The 15,713-nt window shown below is 44.1% G+C and overlaps 1 protein-coding gene across 3 annotated transcripts in view; it reads right to left on the bottom strand.

Moving 5' to 3' along the window:
* The window catches only part of ctnna2 (catenin (cadherin-associated protein), alpha 2), a 1,599,328-nt gene that overhangs the window by 348,937 nt on the left and 1,234,678 nt on the right, over positions 1-15,713 (bottom strand). For all 3 annotated transcript variants that reach the window (XM_038793235.1, XM_038793233.1, XM_038793234.1), the window contains exons 11-12: positions 8,434-8,590; positions 2,624-2,824 (exon numbers count right to left, since the gene is read on the bottom strand). In XM_038793235.1, the coding sequence (XP_038649163.1) occupies positions 2,624-2,824; positions 8,434-8,590 (358 nt within the window). The remainder of the gene's footprint in view (positions 1-2,623; positions 2,825-8,433; positions 8,591-15,713) is intronic.

The following is a 15,713-nucleotide window of genomic DNA, read 5'->3' on the forward strand; positions in this document are numbered from 1 at the left end:
ACCTAACCTGCACATCTTTTGGACTGTGGGAGGAAACCGGAGCACCCGGAGGAAACCTACCAAGTCATGGGGAGAACATGCATACTGCACAGGCAATAACCCAAGCCAGGAATCGAACCTTGGACCCTGGAGCTATGAAGCAACAGTGCGCACCACTGTGCTAATGTGCCGCCCAATCTAGCAAGCCAAGTCAGGTCTTCTATGCTGTGGGCCATCAGCAGCAACAGAATTGTACTCAACCACAATCTGTAACTCTACCATTACCACTAAGCCAGATCAGCCTTGGTTCATAGAAACATAGAAAATAAGAGCAGGAGGAGGCCATTTGGCCCTTCAAGTTCTGCTATTCATTATGATCATGACTGATCATCCATCTCAATAGCCTAATCCCGCTTTTTCTCCATATCCTTTGATCCCCTTCGCCCTAAGTTCTATATCCAACTGCTTCGTGAAACCAGACAATGTTTTGGCCTCAACTACTTCCTGTGGTAACAAATTCCACAGGTCTACCACTCTCTGGGTGAAGAAATTTCTCCTCATCTCTATCATTATTTGAGTAATGAAATGGTTTCAAGGAGGAGCTAGATATATTTCTGATAAAAATGGGTTCAAGGACTATGGGGAACAGGTAGGGGGGTAGATTTGAGATCAGGAAGAGATCAGATGATCTGATGAAAATGGCAGACCAGGCTCAAAGGGCTGAACTGCCTACGTCTTCTCCAAATTTCTATGTTCCTATGTCCTAAATGGTCTACCGCGTATCCTCAGACCGCGGCCACTGGTTCTGGACACATGCACCATCCGGAACATTCTTCCTGCATCTACCCTGTCTACTGTTCAATGAAGAGTGCCGGAGGGCATTCCGGGAGCAGCACAGGCATACCTAAAAGTGAGATTTCAATCTGGCGAAGCTACAACACAGCACTACCCGTGTGCCAAACAGCATCAGCAGCAAGTAATGGATAGAGGTGAGCAATTCCACAACCAACAGATAAGATCAAAGCTCTACAGCCCTGCCACATCCAGCCATGAGTGGTGGTGGACAACTAAATAACCACCCAGAGGAGGAGACTCCACAAATATCCCTATCATCAACCAGGAGGGTGTCAGATTTACATAACGTTGCTGGACCAATTTCTCACCCTGATCATCTGATCATTAGCGCAGTACTGTTTGTAGGAGCTCACTGTGCACAAATTGGCTGCTGCATTTCCTACATTAGAACAGTGACTCATGAAAAGTATCTCTTTCTTATGATAACTGGAAGAATAATTTCAGACACATTGACATTTTTGGGCTGTTGTTGCCTGATATGATTTTGCAATGTGCTTAAGATTCTCAAAACAAAGCTACTGACAAACCTTGGGTTCTGTTTGCCTTTGAGGAAAGTCACGCTTTTCTCTCCTCTCCATACGTCTGTAGACCTTAAGTGTAGACTATATGCAATCAGTATGCAGAAAAAAACAACTAAACACAAAACAGGTGGGCTTCCTGCTGCTTGTCCAGCAGGAGTAGCTCCAACTGTTGGGACTTAGTTTACAGAGTTATGAGGAGCAAAGTTGGATGAGTCCTGGCTTGATCTTTACAGCTGGCTCTATTTGTGAACCAGGTTGGCTGGCTAATCGGCTAACAGGGAAAGGATTACTATCGACCTGCCTGCTCTTATATTGGATTATTGATTATAATAATCTTTATTGTCACAAGTAGGTTTACATTAACACTGCAATGAAGTTACTGTAAAAATCCCCGAGTCGCCACGCTCTGGCGTCTGTTCAGGTACACTGAGGAAGAATTCAGAATGTCCAATTCACCTAACAGCACGTCTTTCGTGGCTTGTGGGAAGAAACCAGAGCACCCGGAGGAAACCCACGCAGACACAGGGAGAACGTACAGACAGTGACCCAAGCCTGGGATCGAACCTGGTACCATGGTGCGGTGAAGAAACAGTGCTAACCACTGTGCTGCCGTGCCAAACCACACGGGTTTGATCTGGCACTTCATTGTACTTCATTGACGGTACAGCACACCAAGGCATTTTGAGGCTGTGAAAGGCCCATGAGTCTCCCTCTTGGGAACAGCCATCCATGGGGAGATGTGCATTTTGACGCCATGTCAGCCAGAAGCCAGCTAAAGCAGCAAGTGCGGTAGTTGGTAATTATTTATTTCAATGCATAATCATATTGTGGACATGATATATAATGAAATTAATAAAAATGTGGATTTAAAAAACTTCAATTTAATTATGAGTGTCAACTTGAAATGAACAGACAGGGTAGATGGAAACTATTTCCAGCGGTTGGGGTGTGCAGGACAAGGAGACATAACCTAAATATCAGAGCGCAATTGAGGAACCCTGTTACACACAAAGGGAGGTAGAAGTTTCTGAAGAAGACAGTTAATGCTGGGTCAACTGCCAATTTTAACTCTGAGATTGATCGCATTTTGTTAACCAGAGGGATTTGATGAAAGTCAGCTATATGGAGTTCAGTAACAGATTAGACACCAGCTCATTAAGTGGTGCAATAGACTCAAGGAACTAAGTGCCCTGCTCATGTTCGTATGCTCCCAATTAATATGTGAATAAGTTATGCAACACAGTCAAACTTTGATCGACAACTCTTACCAGTCTCAGAGAGTAACTTTGTAGACTCCATTACTTTTTCGGTGTACACTCCAGGCTCGTAGTTCTCCATCTCCGCACTGATGATGTGGATAACCCTTGCTGCCCGCCCTCGGATGGCCCCAGCAGTTCTATCGAGTGTGTCCACGTCACCTTCCTGGAGAGCTATGACGCACTTGTTCACATCCTCCAGTATGTGGTTTTCTGACAAAGTTTGGAGGAAGAGATTGAAGAAAATAAGTGACTTCTGACCTCAGGCTGACTTCAATGTTTATAAAATGGTTGATCACCCAAGAATTGAACAACCGCCAGCGCCACGCACTGCAGTACTTGGAACAATATAAAAAGGGAAGAATGAAAAGGATGTGATTAAATGGCTTGTCTAAATACATTGAGAACTAGTCCTGTTTCAGAATTATACACACACTCCATGAGTGATTTAACAACATACATTCCCAAAGCACCTTTAACATAGCAAAGCACCACAGGGCACTTCACAAAGGCAATGATCAAACAAAACATGACACTGAGCGACAGAAAGAGATATTAGGACAGGTGACCAAAGCTTAGTTAAAGGGGTAGGTTTTAAAGAGCATCTTAAAAGAGGGGAAAGTGACGGGGAGACAGAGATGGTTAAGGGGGGTGAATTCTGGATTGAGGCAAAGAATCAGTGATAGGAAAGAGGCCAGGAGGATCGCAGCAGGCCTGGAAGGTTCTAAGGCTGGAGAGGGGAGGGGAGTGAGATCATAGAAAGATTTGAAAATAAAGACGAGAAAATAAGGAATTTGAATACATTTTGTATTCAAAGCTTGCGACATAGTTTGGAACCTGTTACTTCTCAAATATGATCGTCATGATGCAATTTTGCAGTCACCAAAGTTCGACTTTGGATTGTACAGTGAAACCGGCCCTTCTGCCATTACAGGACAGTTTTAAATAACAAATACTTTTTTTTCTTTATTCTTTCATGGGATGTGGGTGACACTGGTAGGGTCAGAAGTTCAATTACCCTTGAACTGAGTGACTTGCTAAACCATTTTAGAGGGAGGGGTGAAGAGTCAACCACATTGCTGTGTGGTCTGGAGTCACATGTAGGCCAGACTGGGTAAGGATGGCATATTTCCTTCCCTAAAGGGCGTTAGGGAACCAAATGGGTCTTCACAACAGTGGTTCATGGTCATCATTTGACTTTTAATTCTGGATTATTATTGAATTTTCATTTCATTTCAATTTAAATTCCGCCCTCTGCCATGATAGGATTTGAACCAGGTTCCCTAGATTACCCTGGGTCTCTGGATTGCTAGCCCAGTGACTATGCCACTATGCCACCACTTCCCCAGGGATTAATAGGTCAGGAGAAGGAATTTTATGTTGCACGTGGAGCAATGAGGGTTTGAAATTCTACACTTTTTAAACACTTTCAGGGCCAGCATTTGTTGGCCATCCCTAACTGCACTTTAAAATTTAAAAAATAAATAATCTTTTGTCACAAGTCGGTTTACATTAACACTGCAATTAAGTTACTGTGAAAAGCTCCTAGTCGCCACATTCCAGTACCTGTTTAGGTACACAGAGGGAGAATTCAGAATTCTCAGCTGGTACTGGAATTGAACCCACCCTGCTGGCCTTGTTCTGCATCACAAACCAGCTGTCGAGCCCACTGAGCTAAACCAGCCCAGGCGACAGTGAAGGTGGCAGTGAGGTGCCTTCTTGAATCACTGCAGTCCACCTGGTACCAGCACTGCTGTTCAGGGGCGATTTCCAGGATTTTCATCCAGTGACAGTACAGGAATGGCAATATTGGTCCAAGTCAGGGTGGTAAGTGGTTTGAGGGAACTTTCAGGTGGTGCTGTTCCCTAGTATCTACCGGCCTTGTCCTTTTAGGTGGGAGAGGTCATGGATTTGGAAAGTGCTGAGAAAAGAACCTTGTGGCAGTGCATCTTGTAGGTGGTACATACTGTGTTGATGGTGGAGGGAGTGAATGTTTAAGGTGTACCAATCAAGCGGATTGCTTTGTCCTGGATGATGTTGAGCTTCTTGAGTGTTTTTTGAAGATGCACTCATCTAGGCGCGAACAGTATTCTGCCACACTCCTGACCTGCACCTTGTAGAAGTCCTTGTGGTGCAATGGTAGCTCCCTTACTGCTGGACCAGAAACTCTGGGTTCGAGTCCAACACCAGGACTTGTTGCCCATGAAGGTGTGCACAACAGGCTGATAACCAGATCAGAAATCCTTCCACTACATTCCACAAGAAAAATTTTAAAACAGTAATTGGGTGTGAAGATACACAAACAATAACAGGTGCCGTGTAGATGGTGGTCGGGATTTGAGGACTCAGAATTCCCTGTCTCTGTCCAACTCTTATAGCCACAGTATTTATATAGCTAGTCCAGTTACGTTATACCACAATGGATATCTTAATGAGTTTGCACGAAATTCCTCAATAAGCAGTAAACTAATTATTTAATATCGTCTATTTTGACCCACATTTTACCTGGGAATTCAGAATAATAGACAGAGTGCAATCATTGGCTGGAATAGACAATGACAATATCCCTGAGATCATGCCAAGGCATGCTAAACGATAAAGGATTAATGTGCCATTCTGAACAGATTCTTTCCATTATTTTTAGTTGGCAGTAACCCATTTATTTTAAACTGGCAAACGTTCCACTAACAGGGAATTCAGGCAAATGCATTAACTCTTCCTCGAATGATATTCCTTATAATTATTCCTGCTAGTTGTGTGCAGTAATGCTTCATTTCTTAAAATGCTTTTTGTCACCCCTGTATCACGTAGTATATTTCTGGGGACCAAATTAAAGCAAAAATGTCTTTGATTTATCCAAATTATTAGGATCTGGAATGCGCTATCTGAAAGGGTGGCGGAAGCAGACGCAATCGTAACTTTCAAAATGGAATAAAATAAATACTTGAAAAGACAAAACTCACAGGGCTATGAGGAAGGAATGGAACTGATTGGAAAGCTCTTGCAAAGAGCCACCTCCGGCAGAATGGGCTGAATATTTCTATGGTGTGTTCAATTGGCAGTGAAGGGAAGATTTGTGGTCGAGCTACTGTCACAGAGAATACAACAGGGAACAGTTCTCCCACAAGTTTTTGTTTCAATTCCAAAAAGGCAAGGTGACTCTGATTGATCGATTGCCATGGGGAATGTTCCCCGGTGTATTCTCCATGGCAATTCCTAGATCAATCAGAATCACCTTGCAGCACAGTGCTTTGCACTGCTTCCTCACAGTGCCAGGGACTTGGGTTTCATTCTGGCGTTGGGTGACTGTGTGTGTAGAGTTTGCACATCCTCCCCGTGTCTGCATGGGTTTCCTCCAGGTGCTCCTCCCACAGTCCAAAGTTGTGCTGGTCAGATGGATTGGCCATGCCACGTTGCCTCTTTGTGTCCAAAGCGATGTGCTGGTGGGGTGGGGTTACGGGGATAGGGCAGGGCAGTGGGTCTAGGAAGGGTGAATTTTCAGAGGGTCAGCACAGACTCGATGGGCTCCTTCTGTACTGTAGGGATTCTATGGATCAGAGACCACTTGCCAACAAATTAGCACCTATTTTTATCATGTGGTATAAATTGTTGTTCCCATTGCAATTTGGTATTTTTGTCATCTGTCCTGATGCGTGCAAGATTAAAAGCTTTGACAGCATGCCTCGTTTTTCAGCAACACCCAAGTTCTATACTAATAATAATAATTGCTTATTGTCACAAGTAGGCTTCAATGAAGTTACTGTGAAAAGCCCCTAGTTGCCACATTCCGACACCTGTTCAGGGAGGCCGGTACGGGAATTGAACCCGCGCTGCTGGCATTGTTCTGCATTACACGTCAATTATTAACGACATGGTTATTAATTAAGTGTCTCATTGCACAACTGAACTCTATTCTCATTGAACTCTACTGAGTACTACAACACCCCATATGCTCACCCGATGCCTGTGCCTATGTATTTATATTGTGTATTTATGTATGTCCTATGTTTTTTCACGTATGGAATGATCTTTCTGGACTGTACGCCGAACAGAATACTTTTCATTGTTCCTCCGTACACGTGACAATGAATCAAATCCAAATCCAATATGAAATCTGGGTAGAGATAGAAACATGAAGAGAAGAAGCCAAACTGTACAGCCCTCTATAGATTATGAGTCTAAGAAAAAAGAAGAATTTGACAAAGAACTTGATAATCAAAGTAAAGAAAGCCGACAGAAATAGACACAGTTGTTAGGTTATTTGAATTTATCAGGAATAGACTGGGAAATGTATAAAGGATACAATAGGATGGAAACATGAACCTGGGCATTGGATTATTACTTTGAACAATTGTTCAAGGTATCTACACAAACAACATTCTTTGTCATTATGTATGGGCAATTCATTTAAATTCCTGAACCCTTTATACACAAGCAGGGGCACTTCTGGATGGATATTAAATGACAATTAATAGATAGTACAACAGGTAGGATATTAAAACCGTCAAAATCTTAAATATGAGATGTTTTGCTACAATTATATGAAGATTTGGTGAGCCCACCTCTGTGTGCAGTTTTGATCTCCTTGTTTAAGAAAGGACACAACAGCATGAGAAGCAGTTCAGAGAACATAGAACAGTACAGCACAGAACAGGCCCTTCGGCCCTCGATGTTGTGCCGAGCAATGATCACCCTACTCAAATCCACGTATCCACCCTTTACCCGTAACCCAACAACTCCCCCCCTTAACCTTACTATTAGGACACTATGGGCAATTTAGCATGGCCAATCCACCTAACCCGCACATCTTTGGATTGTGGGAGGAAACCGGAGCACCCGGAGGAAACCCACGCACACACGGGGAGGACGTGCAGACTCCACACAGACAGTGACCCAGTCGGGAATCGAACCTGGGACCCTGGAGCTGTGAAGCATTGATGCTAACCACCATGCTACCATGCTGATGTACACAGAAGGTGTACTTGAGTCATTCCTGGGGTGAGGGGATTATCCTATGGGGAAAGGTTGGATAGCTTGGGTCTGTATCCAGTGGACTTTTAAAGAACTGGCACTCCTATTGAACCATATAAAACCCTGAGGGGACTTGACTGGATGGATGATGAAAGGGTTTCCCCTATTGAGAGAGACTAATAATAATATTTGCTTCTTGTCACAAGTAGGCTTCAATGAAGATACTGTGAAAAGCCCTTGGTCACCACATTCCGGCGCCTGTTCGGGGAGGCCGGTACAGCAACTGAACCCGCGCTGCTGCCTTGTTCTGCATTACAAGCCAGCTGTTTAGCCCACTGTGCTAAACCAGCCCCTGACTAGCACCAGAGGATGCAGTTTAAAAGTGAGGGATCTCACATTTAAGACAAAGATTTGGAGAAATGTTTTCTCAGGCGGTTGTGAGTCTGTGGGACTCTCCTCCCAGAGTGTGGTGAAGGCAGGGTCATTGAATATTTTAAAAAACCGAGTTAGATAGATTCTGGATTGACAGGGCAGTCAAAGGCTGCAGGCAATAAAGTGGAGTGGAGTCAGATCAACCATGATATAATTGAATAGCAGATTAGGCTGGAGGGGCTGAACGGTTACTCCTGCTCCTAATTTGGATGTCCATGTGTAATTCTGACAGTGAAGGAATGATGACACAATGCCAAGTCAAGATGGTGTGTAAGTTGGAGGAAAACTTGCAATTATAAATGCAAGTTGTTATTGTTGAGACTCAGATTTCAATACAGCGGGTTTAAACGTCAGAGGATAAAGCTAAATTGTCGAAATGGGTGGTCTAAATTCTGTGGCTCGATTGCATTTCTCTGTACCTGAGACAGCTAGGAAATCATCAACAGAAGTGATGTCATCGACAGCCTCGGTCAGAACTCGTACTTGCTTCTCCCATTGGTCTTTGAAGACATCCATGTTATCTTGGGCAACTTTGCTCTGTGGCCTAGCAGCCAGGGTCAGTGCTGCATTAATTACCTGAAAGAAAAGGCATTTGGAGGCATTAGTTCAGCTAATTTTTTTACAGCTTTTAACAAAACTACAGCTCTCAGGAGGTGAGGGCATGCCCCTTTAATTGCGACCAAACCCCCCCCCAACTCTGTTAATGTGAAGGGAATATGTCATTTATGTACAGCATTGCCTTTGCAAAAGCAACTGTGATCGTTAAGCAACAGACAGAGATTCATTCCCACTTAGCAAATTCAATAAGTAATATGTTCCCACAAGATCATTTTAAAACCTTGTGGTGTGATTCCATAGCCTAGATTTTGTCGGGCCACCAGGAAGTCTTGACCACCTGTTGGAGAACCAGCAGGGAACCCCAACAGTTCCATAAGGAGGCCTGACAGAATAAAGTGTCTGAGTGGCCACTGGCAAGCCTTCCCCACGATTCAAATCGTTCAATCAGAGGTTGACAATACTTCATGCCACCAGCGCCACCTAGAACAATGGGATCTTGTGGTAATGTACCCACCGGAGCTCCTGGGTCATCCTGCATTCCACAGACCAAAGGTGACTGAAGGTAGAATAGCATCGCTGGAGGGGGCTTCAAAGGAAATGGGGCAAGAAAGATCGGTGGCAGGGGTAATTTTCTAGTGGCCACTTCCTGATCAGGCACAGTAAGCCTGACTGCACCAAATCCAGCCCTAAGTATTTTTAATTTTGGACTGTTTTCTGCCGCACAACTTGATATCTTCATATGAATTCATCTGCAATTAATCTAACCAAGTAGTTTTAGCCTCCACAGATTGGTGTGATCAATTGGCAGGCCAAGCTAACCATTGCATGGCATGTATGAGGGCACAGGTTTTATGTCACACTGCAGGTTCAGCATTGACACACTCTCATTCCACAACAAAATGGTGTGACACATGCTGGAGGATGATTGAATGCACAGTCAGATTGCTTAAAAGTCACTGCCTTTAATTGCAGAACACAAGACCTGAGTGCCAGAACAAAGCACAGGCTTTAGATGACATGTAATTGATGTTGGTTGTGGAGAAGGTGGTGTGGTGGTAATGTTGCTGCACTAATAATCCCTGAGGCCTAGATTAATGCTCTGGCGGAATAGGATCAAATCCCACACAACAGCTGGTGGAATTTAAACTTAAAAATGAATAATTCTAGAATTGAAAACTAGCCTCAGTAACGGTACCACGAATCTATCAACTATTTGTGGCATTTTGGGAAATGTTCAGAATATAAAGGGTTAATGTCATATCATAATTAACCATTAGATGGAGCTAGATGCAGAACTATGCAAAGCACTGACTCACAGACTTCTGGGAGAAGGCTGGAGAGGAGAGCAGAGGAGCAGTGAGAGAGAACAGAGTACAGTTATAGATAGAGTGTAGAGACTAGTGTTAGAAGAGTGTAGATTGTAGATTATTAAATCATTGTTTATTCTCGGAGTAAGTGGTCGAGCTTTAATAAATAGTCTAAATAAATGTTAGCTTTGTTAATGAATTTAGCTTCTGTGGTCTTTGTGAACACAACAACACCCATCCTGATAAAATAATCACAAAGAGCACCACACTATTGTTGGGGAAAACTCCATCTGGTTTACTAATGTCCTTCAGGAAAGGAATTCCATCACCCTGAGCTGGACTGACCTGCACAGTGGTTTAATCTTAATTTTCCCCAAAATAACATCGCAAGCCACCACAGATGCTGGACCGCAGCTCTTCAAGAAGGCATCTCACTAGCACCTTCTCAAGGGAAATTAGGATGGGCAACAAATGCTGGCCGAACCAGCGGTCCCCACATCCCATCAAAGAATGTAACAAATGAATTTTATCGTATTCAATAAGCATCCAAACACATTATAGACAGGAGTTACTTTGTGGCCAATTGTGCTGCTTTTGCAACACCAGAGTAACACGTGAATCATTCTTACTTTTCATTCCCATCTACAATCTCATCAATGAACGATGGCCGTGGGCTTTGTGCCTGCACAAAATCTAAAAGTATTGTAGAATCCCTACAGTGCAGAAGGAGGGCATTTGGCACATCGAGTCTGCACTGGCCCTCTGAAAGAGCACCCTACCCAGGTCCACTTCCCCACCCGATCCCTATAACACAATAACCTCATCTTACCTACATATCCATGGACACTAAGGGGCAATTTAGCATGGTCAATCCACCTAAACTGCACATCTTTGCAGAGTAATTGGTGATGATTAAGGGATGCTGCATTACTGATCCTCATCCTTTCCCTGGAGTAAGCGCCTGTAACAGCCATTCATACAACCTCCTTAACACTGTCAAACAAATGCTTCGCAGAGGATGTTCAGCAGCAATGGAACAGTTGGAAAATCCCAGGGCTCTAACATTTTGTAGACAATGCATGGTTAAGATTTGGGATGCACTATGACAGGATGGTGCACATTTGGAGCATGGTTTTGTCAGGGGAAGATCATATCTCACCAACTTGATTGAGTTTTTGAAGAGGTGACAAAGAAAGTTGATGAGGGAAGGGTTGTGGATGTAGTTTATATGGACTTAAGTAAGATGTTTGAAAAGGTCACGCAGGGCAAACTGGTAGGATATCTAAAATCCCATGGGATTCAGGGTGGGCTGGCTAGATGGTTACAGAACTGGCATGGTTGTAGAAGATAGGGAGTAATGGTGCAAGGGTGTTTTTCTGAATGGAGATCTGTAGTAAGTGGTGATCCATAAGGATCAGTGCTGGGACTTCTGTTGTTTGTAGTATATATAAATGATCTGGAGGAAAATCTGGGTGGTCTATTAGTAAGTTTCCGGGTGACACGAAGATTGGTGGAGTAGATAGTGCCGAGGACTGTCAGAAGATACAACAGGATATAGATAGATTGGAGATTTGGGCACAGAAATGGCAGATGGAGTTTAATCCGGATGCATGCTAAGTGATGCATTTTGGAGGATCAAATCTAGGTATGAATTATGCTGTAAATGGCAGAACCCTTAGGAATATTAATATACAGTGAGATCTGAGTGGGCAGGTTCACATATTCCTAAAAGTGGCAACACAGGTGGCCAAGGTGATTAAGAAGGCATATGGCATGCTTGCCTTCATCAGCTGTGGCATTGAGTACAGGAGTTGGGAAATCATGTTGCAGCTATATAAAACCTTGGTTAGACTGCATTTGGAGCATTGCGTGCCGTTCTGGTCACTACATTATCAGAAGAACATGGAAGCTTTGGAAAGAGTGCAAAGAAGGATGTTGCCTGGTCTTGAGGGTGTTGGCTAGGAGGAGAGGTTGAATAAATTAGGATTGTTTTCACTGGAAAGACGGAGGCTGAGGGGAGACCTGATAGAGGTCTACAAAATTATGAGAGGCATAGACAGGGTGGATAGTCAGAGGCTTTTTACAAGGGTGGAAGTGTCAATTACAAGGGGCCACAGGTTCAAGATGAGAGGGGGAATGTTTAAGGGAGATGTGTGGGGTAACGTTTTCACACAGAGAGTGGTGGGTGCCTAGAACACGCTGCAAGAGGATGTAGTTGAAGCAGGCACATTAGCAACATTTCAGAGGCACCTGGATGTATACATGAATAGGGAGGAAATAGATGGATAAGGACAGAAGGTTTTGTTTTTAGTTAGGGCATCATGATCAGCACAGGCTGAGAGGGCCGAAGGGCCTGTTACTTTGTGTACTTTTCTTTGTTCTTTGAAGTAGATTAAATGGTAGCTTTCAAAAGGAAATTGGATACATTTGTGAAGGAGAAAATATTGCAGGGATGTGGACAAAGATCCAGAGATGGGATGAAGAACTAAATTCCTCTTTGAAAGAGCCTTGCGGGCTCAGTGGGATGAATAGCCCCCATCTGTGTTGTATGACTCTATGATTCTAAGAGCCTCTTAAAGGCAGAGAGGAGGAGGAAGGTGGATGGGTTCATGGACAAAAATCTAGGTTGTGCTGGCTGAAATTACTGATCGTGAGTTGGGGGAAATTGAATTACTGAGCGAGGTGAGGAAAGGAAAGTACGATGCAAAAAAGTATTTTGAATTGAGTGAGGAGGGCCAGGTAACCAATTAAGATGAGCAAGAACTGAGGCGATGAGTAAGGACAACTGACTACTTTTGAGATGTGATGAGAGCATCAGAGCCTTGACAAGCTGGGATCTTTACAGAGTGGAACTTGGGAGGCCAGCAAGGAATGAGCTGAAGAACTTGAAGTTGAATGAAATACAGGCGTAGTTAAGGTTGCAGTCAATGTAGAGAAGGTCAGGACAAAGGTAATAAGGTTTAATGTTCATGTTTCTCCTCTATGTTTCTCAATTTATCCTGTTCTGTTGAATGTTCATGACCTGAAATGTTAACTCAGTTCCTCTCTCTGCAGATGCTGCCAGACCTGCTGAGTATTTCCAGCAGTTTCTGTTTTTAGAGATGGTTATCTATTTGATAATTGTGATGACGAACTGGGTTGGGTGCCACAATTGTTGGAACTCAACTGTGCTTCCAGATTTCAACACCAAGCAGGCGAGGGAACATGCAAATTAGGAAAAAGGCGGGTGCCAAGGATGTAACGTAATCTGAGCTGGCTCCCAATTTCAGGTTTAGGATGGTGTGGGGGGCGAGGGATGGGAGGAAAAATAATCAAATTTTAGTTATAGCCATTCTTCCTTTAACTAAGCGAACATGGCTCTGTCAAGGGCAACACACTGTTGAGTTGCTGGGGCATCACAAGGTCGCCAGACCCAAGTTTGCTCAGGTGGTTGCTGTGGTCTGTTAATAACGGCAATGCAGCGAGTTTGATCTTCGTACGGGTCGCATGTACTCACCTGTCATGACACCTGTTACGTGTGCGCAAATTGCTGGACAGTTTGGAATGATGGACCTTAATCTGGGCGGCACGGTAGCACAGTGCTTAGCACTATTCCATCACAGTGCCAGGGACCCGGGCTTGATTCCCGGCTAGGTCACTGTCTGTGAAGAGTCTGCACATTCTCCCGTGTCTACGTGGGTTTCCTCCGGGCGCTCCGGTTCCCTCCCACAAAGTCCCGAAAGACGTGCTTGCTAGGTGAATTGAACATTCTGAATTCTCCCTCAGTGTACCAGAAGAGGCGCTGAAAATTGGGGATTAGGGGGTTTTCACAGTAACTTCATTTCAGTGTTAATGTAAACCTACTTGTGACACTAATAAAGATTACTTTAAAGATTGGGTCAATTAATCTCGAGAATTAGTTTGTCACAGAGATCGCTTGGAGCCGAAGGTACAACTTAATTAATTTATTTCTGAGTGGAGTGGAGGCCTAACCCATGCAAGAAAAAAAGATTAGAGGAGGGATTGTGTTTGGGGAAACAACTTTACCCCATTTTCCCCAATGATGGTGACACTATAATTACTGCATTCATAAAGTCAGGCTGCCTACTCAACCTATGTGAAGCCATTAGTATTACGCTGATAACATCTGAATGTAATGATAAGAAACCTTTACATCACTCTGCCGTCTTCTATCTATCCCATTAGGCAATCATCCTTCCAAAGACTAATGCTCGTACAGATTCCTCATCAGTGAGTCCAGGGCAGTGACTTTCTCATCTTCCTTCCCCTCACCAACATGATGCTGAGCTGCATTCAAGTGCCCTGAAGTTAAAGTTGCAGAATACCAGTAAGGCTGGCAGGCCAGAGGTTGGCGTACGACTGTCCGTGCAGACTACGCCTGATCTCCGACAGTAGTAATAAATCTGCTGCTGCTCTTGTAAAAGGACTGACATGTGGGCAAAGACTTTCAGAGCTTTGGGGGACTATAAAGAACATCTCAAACTGCTAAAGAAATTACATTTGCAAGACGGGAGTACTGACCCCACGACATACTCCCTGGAGCTGTAATTGCATGGGAGATACAGAAAGCAGCAGTGTCTTTACTGATGGTCAGAGAAAGGGCAATCCGAGAACTGTTAAGATGTCTTACATGAAAACTCCTTCAGTAAACCTGTTATCTTCAAAACATGTTGATATTTTGGGCTCTGCTACTGAAAAATGCCCCAGGGAGAGCACAACATATCTGGAATAAGCAAATCAAAGTGCAACAATACTTCCCCACCAGAAAATCTATTTTTCCTCATCCTCCAAAGAAAATCCATTTACTTTGTTACAAACAATTGTAGTCTTCAAAGACTCTATTTTAAATAAGTAAATGTACAAAACATTTTCTTCTTCGTTTTCATGGCTTCCTTTGAAGCCACTCAAACACAGAGTAAACATCCCTTCCCCCAGCACAAAGTCAGATGAGTGGCACGTAGACAGTCTTTAATCATAGAATTCATAGAATTTACAGTGCAGAAGGAGGCCATTCAGCCCATCGAGTCTGGAAAGAGCACTCTACCTAAGCCCACACTGCCACCCTATCACCGTAACCCAGTAACCCCACCTAATCTTTTGTTTCCGGGCAATTTAGCACGGCCAATCCACCTATCCTGCACATCTTTGGACTATGGGAGGAAACCAGAACACCCGGAGGAAACCCACGCAGACACGGGGAGAATGTGCAGACTCCACACAGACAGCGACCCGAGCCGGGAATTGAATCTGGGACCCTGGAGTTGTCACAGCCGCCTCGCAGCCCTCAGGGTTGCGGGTAAAACTCTAAAGTTAAATTATGTTCTGGGTTTTATATATTTGATGATTCGAGTACAGGAGCAGGGATGTCTTGCTGCAATTATTCAGGGCCTTGGTAAGACAACGCTTGGATTATTGGGCGCGATCTTCCCAACAGGGAACAAAGTCACCAAGCGAGCGCTTTCATCTATGTGGCAAAGTGATTGAATCCCAAAGTCTCAGGTACCTCGGGAATCTGCACATTAGAGTGAGGCTTACTGCCTCGCTGTAATATGCAAGTTTGCCAAAAGGTGATCCCGCCCATTGTGGGCAGGATTACCCTCAAAATGTCTCACGAGATTGCATTGAATCTCACGAAGCGTTGCGAGCCCGGGTAGATCCCGGGAGTGGGGTTTCCCAGCTTTCAACAGCCACGCTGCGCCACGATGAACTGCTTTTCCGGCGCATTGTGGACGTAGGATTATGCCATTGTGTGCAGTTTTGGTCTCCTTATCTGAGGAACGATGTTATTGCAATCGACAGCATGCAGCGAAGGTTTACCAGGCTGGGATGGAGAC

Source organism: Scyliorhinus canicula, chromosome 3 (assembly GCF_902713615.1).
Source record: "Scyliorhinus canicula chromosome 3, sScyCan1.1, whole genome shotgun sequence".
Classification (NCBI taxonomy): domain Eukaryota; kingdom Metazoa; phylum Chordata; class Chondrichthyes; order Carcharhiniformes; family Scyliorhinidae; genus Scyliorhinus; species Scyliorhinus canicula.